Source organism: Leptodactylus fuscus, chromosome 7 (assembly GCF_031893055.1).
Source record: "Leptodactylus fuscus isolate aLepFus1 chromosome 7, aLepFus1.hap2, whole genome shotgun sequence".
In the NCBI taxonomy this organism is placed as follows: Eukaryota; Metazoa; Chordata; class Amphibia; order Anura; family Leptodactylidae; genus Leptodactylus; species Leptodactylus fuscus.
Genome location: NC_134271.1, coordinates 126,987,294 through 127,000,018, shown reverse-complemented (window position 1 = coordinate 127,000,018; position 12,725 = coordinate 126,987,294). Strand labels below are relative to the sequence as shown.

General features: G+C 41.4%; 1 protein-coding gene across 1 annotated transcript; it reads right to left on the bottom strand.

Annotated features, from left to right (window-relative positions):
- Window positions 1-12,321, bottom strand: PPP1R14D (protein phosphatase 1 regulatory inhibitor subunit 14D). The gene is made up of 4 exons (XM_075281037.1): window positions 12,116-12,321; window positions 6,204-6,293; window positions 5,726-5,758; window positions 1-240 (listed from the first exon to the last, which is right to left on the bottom strand). Exons 1-4 carry the CDS (start codon window positions 12,287-12,289, stop codon window positions 172-174), a joined length of 366 nt encoding a protein of 121 aa, XP_075137138.1. The 5' UTR covers window positions 12,290-12,321; the 3' UTR covers window positions 1-171.
- Between the last annotated feature and the right edge of the window lie 404 nt (window positions 12,322-12,725).

Sequence of the window (12,725 nt, the reverse complement as noted above, 5' to 3'; positions counted from 1 at the left end):
GGTGTCGGACCCCACTGATCTCATATTGATGACCAATCGTGAGGATAGATCATCAAGAGAAGTGAAACGGACAACCACTGTAGCCTAAAATTAGTTTCAACAGGATGTCACCATAATGTATCACAGTATTGTTCCTACAGATCTGATCCTAATCTGAATGTTTTCCGTAAGTCATTTGTGCTGTAAGTCCGATAGTTTCCGCAATCCTTTCAGTCGCTCCAGTAGCTCCATAGTGAATTCCTAGAATATAAAACATTAAATTTAGCATCCTGATCATACTGCTTGTATATATCATCACCATACTAAGGTCATGTCTAGTTCCTTCAAAAAAGACAAAAAAATCTAATATGCGCAATACAACTGACAGCCATGCTAAGGTTAATATCTAGAGACGAGCGAATTGTATTCGAAACTCTAGTTTCGAATACCTTGCTCCATAGGATTGAATGGGAGCGGCCGGCGCTTAACCCCTTCGCAATCGGCAGCTCCCATTCATTCCTATGGGAGCGGAGGTATTCGAATCTAGGATTCAAATACTATTCGCTCATCTCCATATGGACTGGATTTGCTATAGATAATTCCACAACAAAACTGACCTACAATCCCGAAAATCTACACCAAATCATCCTGATACATGAAATTCACTTAATAATTTTACTACCCTCTTGATCTGATCCACCATATTTCGTCGACTATTGGATTTTCCATCCACAAATTTAGAAGGAAAATACAATTTTCACCATGTGGACATATTCTTAGACTAAGGCCCCACGTTGCGGAAACGCAGCTTTTTTTGTTGCTGATTTTGCTGTGGTTTTTTGAGCGAAAGCCAGGAGTGGACTGAGCAGAAGTATAAGAATTTCCTATTCCATTTGTAGCCATTATTGGCTTTAGATAAAAAAAAACTGCAGCAAAATCTGCAACAAAAAAAATCTGTGTTGATGCAACATGGAGCTTCAGCCTTAGAGTATTCTTGAAATTCCTCATTGGGCTCCTATTATGATGGAAAGTTTTACTAATAATTCCATCCCTTTGATCTAGGTGATCTGATACTATAAGTGTGAGTCATGTGGATTCTGCAGAAATCCTCCTAATCCACGTTTATTCCACTTTCTGCACCATAAACGGGTTAAACAGGGAAACTGGTAAAACGTTATAGTGCAATCCCTGCACTAGTAGAGATCCCTATGAGTGTCCCTTACACACTTTAGGGGTGTCCAGTTCACACCTTGCGGAAAAAATACGCGCAATGGACATGCTGACATTTCCAAAACCTCTGCGGTTTTGGAAATCACAGCATGTCAATTATACCTACGGAAATGCTGGCAGTTTCCCTATAGGTATAATGGAAGCAGAAACCTCAGCTGACTTTCTGTAAAAAGTGCTGGGAGAAAAACCATGATGCGTTGCTGCCATGGGTTTACCCCGTAGCACTTTTTATGCTGTGTCCCACTACATTGGGCCTTAGCCTAATTCAGTAATCCAGCGCAACCACGGCCTACCCTCTGGTCTTCCTGATGACTGTTTACTTGCATGCAGCAAATGCAACGATCCAGTTCCATATTACTAGCATCATGGCTCCCTTTACATAGCCACAATGCCAGTGATAGGACACGTGACCACTGCAACCAATGGTCATGTGCCATATGCAGATATGTAGATACCAGGAAGACTGGTGGAAATTCAGCAGTAGTGTTGGATTCCTAATGGACAGATGAGTAATGATGAATTCAGCCTCTGCAGCATTCTGTGACGTCACCTATTCTTCAGGTCCATAGACTAGCATGGAATAACCCATGTGCCTAACAATTGGAGTCTTACCCCAGAAGACTCTTGTCTCAGCCTCTCCTGCCGCACTCTGCAAGTTTGACCATTAGGGCTCCGATGGACTCTGCAAATTTGACCATTGGGGCTCCGATGGACTTGCATATATATTAATGATAAAGCTTGTCCAGTGCAGGGAATACACTGGGAAACTTTATTTTTCCTTGGATCTAATCATCAACATGGACTGTCCTTGTAGATTCATCATACAGGAAGATCTAGTATGACTTTTGGAGTGTCTAGGTTTTATAATGTCCGAGATGTAACTTTCTGAAGGGACCATCCCACCCTTATCCTCCCTGCATTACACACACCAGCCCATAGAGCGTACACCATGAGAAGCAAGATACAGCTCTCAGAGGAGTAAGGAATAAAGAAGTGCAGGATTTCACAGAAAGGAGCTAAAATGAATGGGTAATAAAGTACAGTGGGGCAAAAAAGTATTTAGTCAGTCACCAATAGTGCAAGTTCCACCACTTAAAAAGATGAGAGGCGTCTGTAATTTACATCATAGGTAGACCTCAACTATGAGAGACAAAATGAGAAAACAAATCCAGAAAATCACATTGTCTGATTTTGTAAGAATTTATTTGCAAATTATGGTGGAAAATAAGTATTTGGTCACCTACAAACAATCAAGATATCTGGCTCTCACAGACCTGTAACTTCTTCTTTAAGAGTCTCCTCTTTCCTCCACTCATTACCTGTAGTAATGGCACCTGTTTAAACTTGTTATCAGTATAAAAAGACACCTATGCACACCCTCAAACAGTCAGACTCCAAACTCCACTATGGTGAAGACCAAAGAGCTGTCAAAGGACACCAGAAACAAAATTGTAGCCCTGCACCAGGCTGGGAAGACTGAATCTGCAATAGGCAACCAGCTTGGATTGAAGAAATCAACTGTGGGAGCAATAATTATAAAATGGAAGACATACAAGACCACTGATAATCTCCCTCGATCTGGGGCTCCACGCAAAATCTCACCCCGTGGGGTCAAAATGATCACAAGAACGGTGAGCAAAAATCCCAGAACCACGCGGGGGCACCTAGTGAATGAACTGCAGAGAGCTGGGACCAATGTAACAAAGCCTACCATCAGTAACACACTACGCCGCCAGGGACTCAGATCCTGCAGTGCCAGACGTGTCCCACTTCTTAAGCCAGTACATGTCCGGGCCCATCTGAAGTTTGCTAGAGAGCATTTGGATGATCCAGAAGAGTATTGGGAGAATGTCCTATGGTCTGATGAAACCAAACTGGAACTGTTTGGTAGAAACACAACTTTTCGTGTTTGGATTAAAAAGAATACTGAGTTGCATCCATCAAACACCATACCTACTGTAAAGCATGGGGGTGGAAACATCATGCTTTGGGGCTGTTTCTCTGCAAAGGGGCCAGGACGACTGATCCGGGTACATGAAAGAATGAATGGGGCCATGTATCGTGAGATTTTGAGTGCAAACCTCCTTCCATCAGCAAGGGCATTGAAGATGAAACGTGGCTGGGTCTTTCAACATGACAATGATCCAAAGCACACCGCCAGGGCAACGAAGGAGTGGCTTTGTAAGAAGCATTTCAAGGTCCTGGAGTGGCCTAGCCAGTCTCCAGATCTCAACCCTATAGAAAACCTTTGGAGGGAGTTGAAAGTCCGTGTTGCCAAGCGACAGCCCAAAACATCACTGCTCTAGAGGAGATCTGCATGGAGGAATGGGCCAACATACCAACAACAGTGTGTGCCAACCTTGTGAAGACTTACAGAAAACGTTTGACCTCTGTCATTGCCAACAAAGGATATATAACAAAGTATTGAGATGAAATTTTGTTACTGACCAAATACTTATTTTCCACCATAATTTGCAAATAAATTCTTACAAAATCAGACAATGTGATTTTCTGGATTTGTTTTCTCATTTTGTCTCTCATAGTTGAGGTCTACCTATGATGTAAATTACAGACGCCTCTCATCTTTTTAAGTGGTGGAACTTGCACTATTGGTGACTGACTAAATACTTTTTTGCCCCACTGTATATTACAAATTTTATTATAATATTAATGCCAGAAAATCAAAAGTTGTTCAAAGGTTTAGGTACGCTTTAAATAACATAGAAACATAAGTCTGGTGTCATATGAAAGAGGAGATTCTGTTCCTTCGCATGACACTAAGGCAGTTCTAATTCTAATCCTATTAATATTATAAATGTGAAAGTTTGTGGGTTTGTGTGTTTGGATGTTTGCATGTTCGGATGTTTGTTCCTCAATCACGGAAAAACCGCTCGACCGATTCGGCTGAAATTTTCCACAAACATAGTTAATACACCCGATTAAACAATAGGCTACTTTTCGTCACAATAGTGCACATACATTTGTGCCAGGACCCCCACAAAACCCAAACTCACACCACCATCTCTGCAATCTCACACACTTTGGACCATAGCAAGCCACAAAATTCATATTGCCCTCTACAGCCTAGCCCCTAACCCCACACAATCACATATACATATACTTTACCACTTTGCCCCTCACCTTAACGATACTCCAGGAGGCTCTCTTTAACGCGCCGGAGCAGCCATCTTTGCCGACCCCCACCGCTCTCACAATCCGCGACACCCCCCACCCATGTCAATACCCATAGGCGGTCTAAAAAATGCAAACATTTTTTTTAAAAAAAGTAAAAAAAATATAAAAAAATAAAAAGGATTCAAAATTCAAATCACCCCCTTTTCTCTAGAACACATATAAAAGTACTTAAAAACTGTGAAACACATACATGTTAGGTATCCCCACGTCCGAAATCGCCCGCTCTACAAAGCTATACAAATAGCTATACAAATATTTTTCCTGTTCGGTACACGCTGTAGCGGGAAAAATGGTCAAAAGTGCCAAACCGCTGTTTTTTCACTGTTTTGATTCTGATAAAAATTTGAATAAAAAGTGATCAAAGCAAAAACATTTCCCGAAAATGGTAGAACTACAAAGTACACCCGGTCACGCAAAAAAAGATTCCCTATACTTCCCCGTACACGCACATATAAAAAAGTTACGGCTGTCGGAATATGGCGACTTTTCAAAAAAAAAATTTTAAACACAGTTTTGGATTTTTTTTAAGGGGTCAAAATGTAAATAAAACCATATAAATTTGGTATCCCCAGAATCGTAAGGAAACACAGAATACAGGGGACATGTCATTTTGGTTGCACAGTGAACGCCATAAAACCAAAGCCCGTAAGAAAGTCGCAGAAATGCATTTTTTCTTCAAATCCACCCCATTCTGAATTTTTTCCCTGCTTCCCAGTACATTATATAGAATAAATAATGGTGGCATCATGAAAAAAAATTTGTCCCAGGAAAAATTAAGACCTCAAATGGCTCTGGGAGCAGAGAAATAAAAAAGTTATGGGGTTTAGAGGGAGGGGAGTCAAAAACGAAAATCAAAAAATGCCATCGGCGGGAACTTCAAATACTTCTGTCCCAAAGTCACTATGTAAAGTTTCTCACAACACCGTATATATAGCAGCTCAAATACAAAGTAACTTCAACACAAAAGTCTCATGTATTGTCTGAATTACAGCAAAAACAAGATACAAACTTACATTTCATATCCCATACCTTATACACACTACGAAAACCTTACCCATGCCTGTATATACCCACTTCTACAATCACCGCAGACGAAGTCGCGGGTACCAGCTAGTATTTCCATAGATATCACTGGTTGAAAATACAGTCAAGATTGGGATATTTTTGTGCTCTATGAAAGATGAGATTCTCCGCTTTCATATGACACCAGAAGTAAGTGTCTACGTTTTATAATGCTAAAAATATCGCCAAGCTGACCCGAAGAACGAAAACCCAAACACAGATGTAAACCTAAAGTAAGAATATTGTATCTGTTACTCACTTCTGTAGGTCTAGTGCACTGTTGAAGAATATCCTAAAAAGAAACAGATAAGACTGTAATAAGATCATTGGCTGAGAGTCACCAAACACAGTATGGTAGATTCTGATGTAAAATGAATGAATATAGTTGTAAATTCTGGTGAAAAACAGCTGTGGATTGTTTAGCGGTATAAAAAATGTGAAACCCCGGTAAGGTTAAATTATCTTATTATGGGGCAACACGGTGGCTTAGTGGTTAGCACTGCAGCCTTGCAGCACTGGAGTCCTGGGTTCAAATCCTGCCAAGGAAAACTTCTGCAAGGAGTTTGTATGTTCTCCCCGTGTTTGCTCCATACTGATAGGGAAAAATTTACATTGTGAGCCCTATATGGGGCTCGCAATCTACAAAAAAAAAAAAAAAAATCTTATTATAATGAATAAGGTTAGGATAAAGAATATTACTTATGAATCACATGTATTATAATTTGTAGATCCAGTACCTGAATTCTAGATTTTTGCTCCTCAAATGGAAGATCCAGTAGATCATCGACATCAATGTCGGGCTCAGCAACTTCATCCCGTAGCTTCTTCTGTTGTAGGAGATTAGAGCAAATATGTCATTTTGGTTGCTTGCCCTGTGCAGACTGATAACTTTTCCTGGACATAAAATAAATTACTCTGGCCAGATCAGAAAAATATCAATGAGGTGCGGTCCTCACATGGCATGTGACAAAGGCCACGTCGTTTTACAGTCACTGCTAATTTCACACATCTGACCATCAAAAAAGATTAAAATGACCATCAGGAAGGGATATCTTTGAGTAAATGCATCAAAATGGGACACCCTATTGGGGAGTATAGAAAAGAGACATTAAGCTAAAATGTCCCATAGGGTCCAAGCAGTGGAGTAACTAGGAATGGCGGGGCTCCGTGGTGTACTTTTGACATGGGGGCACCCCAACCGTCGCCAAAGACCCCGACCAATTGACCCCCCTCCCCCCGCATTCCTGCACACACTATTATGCCCCATAGTGGCCCCTGCACACAGTATTATGCCCCACTATGGACACCCATGAACAATTATTATACTCTGGGGACTTTTCAGAGCCCAGAGTATAATAATCGGAGACCAAGGGGGCATAACAACATAGAAAACACTATTACTTACCCTCCCTGGTTCCGCTGCAATCCTCGGTGGTGTTGGCCATCTTCAATGAGACGTCAGGTACATCACACAAGTAGGCCTAAAGCCTGCCTGGAGCCTGGAGAGGTAAGTAACACTGTATTTTATTTTCCCTTACCTCTCCTGAGCCTCCGATGATTATAGTCGTGAGTCTGAAAAGACTCCCAAATATAATAATAGTGTTTGTGGGGCCCACGGCATCACTTACTAGGTAAGTAAATAGGGCCCGTTACCGGCCAGTAACGGCCTATTAAAAAAAAACAAACAAATGCAATGGTAGCAGCTGTTGCTGGGCCCCTAATGTCCCGGGCCCTGTGGCAGCTGCTACCCCGGTAGTTACGCCACTGGGTCCAAGATGGAACTCTTTTTCATCTTGTAAATTTATTGGGAGAATGGATGTTTCACAGTTCAGAAGAATTTGATAACACATCACATTTCCCACAATGCAAAGGGAGTCATTTATCATGCCACATTTAGATATTAGAAAGGACTTTTTCTCCTGGCAGCTTATCTCCCTTAAGAAGAAAACGATTGGGCATGTTGAAATCCATTGGCCTGATCTTTTTCTTCCAAGGGAGATAAGCTGCCACCAGAGGTGTCTGATCCTACTAATATTATAAGTGTGAAAGTTTGGATGTTTGTTAATCATTTACGCAAAAAAGGCTGAACAGATTTGGATGAAATTTGGCACATAGATAGTTTGGAACCTCAATTAACACATAGTCCATTGTGTACAAGCATTTGCATATTATCTGCTCTGCTCCAGTGCTGAGACACTGCCATGGGAAACCCCCTTTAATTCAAATTGGCAGTTTGCCAATTTTAATCATGCCAGGAAAAAGAAAATCTAATTTGTCGCAAAATTCTAAAACAATGAGCGCTAAGAAGGAAGTCAGAAATCACAGACTATTGAGCTGACATGTATGTGCTACTTTTCTAGGACATTTCTGGATCTAATATGTGTCATGTTTCTTTATTACCTGTCAGCCAGGACTACTTAGGGAGAAGCTGAACCTTTGTGGTGTGGACCATCACCTGTCCAACTGGATCCTAGACTACTTGACAAACCGCCCTCAGTATGTGAGAGCCCAGGACGGTGTGTCTGACACTGTGATCTGTAGTACGGGGGCACCACAAGGTACAGTTCTTGCCCCATTTCTCTTCACACTGTACACTGCTGACTTTAGGCACAACTCATCCAGCTGTTACTTACAGAAGTACTCCGATGACTCTGCTATAGTAGGCCTTATCACTGATGGTGACGATAGGGAATACAGAGACTTAAACCGGGATTTTGTTGAATGGTGCCAGCGGAACCAGCTCAGGATTAATGCTGGGAAGACCAAGGAGATGGTGGTGGACTTTAGTAAATGGAGAGGTGCTCTGACCCCGGTGGAGATCCAAGGGACATGCATTGAGATAGTCAGGACCTATAAGTACCTGGGTGTGCTCCTCAATAATAAACTAGACTGGGCTGATCACCTGGAGGCGCTGCACAGAAAGGGCCACAGCAGAGTCTACCTGCTCAGGAGGCTGAGGGCCTTCGGAGTCCAGGGGACACTTCTTAGGGCCTTCTTCAACTCTGTGGTTGCCTCAGACATCTTTTTCGGTGTGGCCTGCTGGGGGAGCAGTATATCAACCAGGGACAGAAATAGACTTGACAGGCTGATCAGGAGGGCCAGCTCTGTCCTGGGGAGCCCCTTGGACCCAGTACAGGTGGTGGGTGACAGAAGGATACTGTCTGTGGTGACCTCCATGCTGGAGAACAAATCCCACCCCATGTATGGGACCCTGATGGGACTTGGCAGCACTGTAAGTGACCGACTGCTACACCCCAAGTGTGAGAAGGAGCTATCGCAAGCCTTCCTTCCAACCGCAATCAGGCTGTATAATCTATATCAGACCAAGCAAAGATCTCTCCGCACAGAAAACTAATGATTATGACTATGAAGTCTTCCTTCTTTCTTTTTCTGTTCCTTAGCTGCTATGGACTCCTAGTATATCTTCTCTTCTCAGCATATGTGTGTCCTGTAATATATTACTGTGTATTATCCTGTACCTGTATTACTATGCTGCTGTAACATGCTGAAATTTCCCCACTGTGGGACTATTAAAGGATTATCTTATCTTAACTGAGGCTTTTCTGTAACAATTTCGTTTTTTTTGTTCATATCTAGGTGTTCAATACATTGAAAGACAGTCTAAGGTCCACTGTCTATCCCACAACATGACTACAACATGGTAAACGCAGAAGAGTGACAATCTTCGTCATTGAACTTTATCAGGTTTTTCAAGAGATAAGAGTTTAATTTGCTTTTAGATTTATAGTAATGAGGAACCAAAACTGAAAAAAACCCACTGAGAATGGTGCGGTTCAGATAAGAATTAAGATCAAAGTCAAGCAATCTATAAGATGACACGGACCTCTTAATCCTTTAACTCCTTCCCGACACAGCCAAGTTTAATTTTTTTTTATACCCCACCTTCAAATTTTTTTTTAGATTTTTCAATTCACAGATCTGTATGAGGGACACATTGTACTTGATGATGACATTAATATTCTGTAGGATATACAGGGAAGCTAGAGAAAAAAATTCAGAGTGGGGTGAGAATAGAAAAAACTGCCCTTGTGCCATTTTCTTATGGGTTTTGTGGGCCGGTGTGATCAGAGCGATACCAAATTTATATAAATACCGTATATACTTGAGTATAAGTATATTGAGTATACTTGTATATTGTTACATGACCGCAGCAGCTAGTCACTAATCTCAATGGTGACATGTGAACATACAGCATATGGCTGCTGAGGCTACTTGGTCATATACCAAGGCATGACTTAACGGGAGGGAGGGAACATTTAAGAAGTAAGTTGTGTTTATTTGCTTAGTTTACACAATTTTCTTCCTATATTCATCTCTTAAATAAACTGGATAACAACTTGTGACCCCTCTAATTAGTTTTAAAAATTATCCAAAATTTTGGTAAAATTTTGGAGACAAGGTGACACATCTCTCTTCCCATCATGTCTTACACCTAGAAGTAAACTGCCTGTCATACAAGGCACATAAACTGTCAAAAACTATTTAAGGCTGAGACCCCACATTGCGTAATGCAGCTTTTTTCGTTGCAGAATTTGTTGCAGTTTTTTGAGGCACAGCCAAGAATGGCTACAAAAGGAATGGGAAATTATATCAGAAATTCTAAGACTTCTCCCTTCTGCTCCACTCCTGACTTTGGCTCAAAAAAACCATAGCATTAAAGATAAATGTGATATAACTGACCAAAAGAATTGCAATTTCACTTTGGCAAAATTTACAAACCCCCCCATCCCAAAAATTAGAATCAATACACAAGATTAGGTCAGTGCTTAGGACATTGTTACAGAGGCACTTGGAAGAACACGTCTTATAAAACCCCAGATACTTAGTTGTTGTTGAGGGCTTGACCATTTAGATTCTTGGAGTCTTAAAAGCATTTTAAGAAATTGACCAAATAATTCTACGTCAATCATTCCAATGGCTAGACGATATCTACATGTGAAGAAGAGGTTAAACAACTACCAACTTGTTCAGACTTGGTTATCCCAGCCCTGAAATAAGTCTCTAAGAACGTCAGCAAATTCCCACAGGGCCTGTAAATAACTCTCCACTACTGATGTCAAAATACCGTATATACTCGAGTATAAGCTGACCCGAATATAAGCCGAGGCCCCTAATTTTACCACCAAGAATTGGGAAAACTTATTGACTCGAGTATAAGCCAAGGGGGGAAATGCAGCAGCTACTGGAAAATTTCAAAAATTAAAATGGTCGAGTTTTTGGGTGCTGGGGAAGGGGAGGGGGTGTTTTGGTTGTCTGTCTGCCCCTTCCCTGAGCTTGAGGACTGAGTTATTTTTCCCCCACTTGGAATTCAGTCTGGCTGAGTATAGGGGATCTGCTGTGCTCCTATTAACCCCTTCCCGACGGAACAGGAGTACTGCAGATCCCCTATATTCAGTAGACACAGGGATACCTAATGTGTTTGTGTTTCACAGTCATTTTCTACTTTTATATGTATTCTAGGGAAAGGAGGGATTTACAACTTTTATTTACTTTATTTTTCAAAGCTTCTTTTTTTTCACTATTTTATGGGAGATTCTATACAATACTATTATGGCTGGTCATAGACCCCCCCCCCCCCCCCCAAAAAAAAAAATGTTTTTTTGCTTGACTCGAATATAAGCCGAGGGGGGCTTTTTCAGCACAAAAACTGTGCTGAAAAATTCGGCTTATACTCGAGTATATATCAAGTCTACATCAGGATAAGACGAAAGTTTACCCATGTACATCTGGACAAACCCTAGGACTTCTATATGTATTGCTCTGGACAAAGAAGAGAAGGATTGAGTTATTCCATCACAGCACCAGAAGAAAAGCCTGGACATCATTTCCCCAGAAGACCCCTATGCCGATAACACTAGGCTCCCGATTCCTAAGGGGGACCAAAGGCTTCGATGCCACAATAAAAGTTATCAATATAATAAATGGCACATTATAAACAGGGCCGTCTGTAGCATATAATACACTGGGGCTCCCGAAGCTTCAAGTTATGGTTGAAAATGACCATATAGCTATGGTTGTACCACATGTCATATCTGCAAGAAAATAAACACGGACTGTGGAGGACCACCAAAGCCTCAGCGCTGGTAAGAATACTGAGAATTGTGTTTATTGGATGATACTATAACACTAGTGAAGATACTAGAAGTACCACTCCAAGACAGGTTCATGGCAGCACCCAATGATGGGAATTTACCATTCCCCCTATGGCAAAAAAAGTGTCCCTTTTTGTTCCAAAGATGCACCATGTATCTCTTCCAGTGGCAATTTTTATACAAATGGACAGAGCAAGGTGGAGACAGTGGTGGGCCAGGGTGCGGAATATCTTGGCCCATGAAATTTGCTATAATTCACACCAGAAAACTGGCATGAGTTATCGCAGAAATCTACGCCAATTTCTTATTTCCCCAATTCCGGTGCACAGGACAGCAGGGGAATCTATTAGGACTAGCGTAGGAATCATTAATCCTAATAAATTCCCCCCACTATACACAATTATCACATCTACTGCCATATATATATATATATATATATATATATATATATATATATTACAGTAGACATAACATCATAATAATAATCAAATCCAAAATTGATGTAAATTTTGCCACCATTTTATTCTCCGACTCACTTGGTTCTGGTAGAGTTCCTGAATTTGCGTGTCCATCCACTCCTCCAGTTTAATCCTTCGCTGTAGTTCCTTGCGGTTGTATTTCACTGTTAGTATACCATGCTTCTTAGATGTCACATCTTCTTCTTTTTCCAGGAAGGAGACCTGAGCTGGATGGCTGTCGCTGGTAGCCATAGTTACCCCTTTTTTCGGGCCCGTCACTTTGGCCTGGTTTATAAGCTTTTGTAGAATTCGAGAGATCTCCAGGCGAAGGCGAGGAGCAGAACCGATGTGATCAGGCTGGGGACGGGGAACGACTGTGACAAAGGTACAAGAGGAGAGGTTACAAGGAAGCAAAGTGCATGCCAGCTTCTTCAGTTTCACTAGTCCGGCGCAGATACAGATCAAATGTTCACATATTACATTATCACATCAGAGACTTGTTGCCAGATAAAATTCACTTTAAGCTTCTTTCATTCTAATCTCATTCACAAATATAATGTCCCTGCTACCTACCCAGGGAAGACTTTCAGCTATGGTCTGGTTTAGAGCTACGCTGTTTCCGTAACCCCCATAGAAGTGAATGGGAATTACGGAAACAATGTAGCTCTGCGATTCTGTACAGTATGAC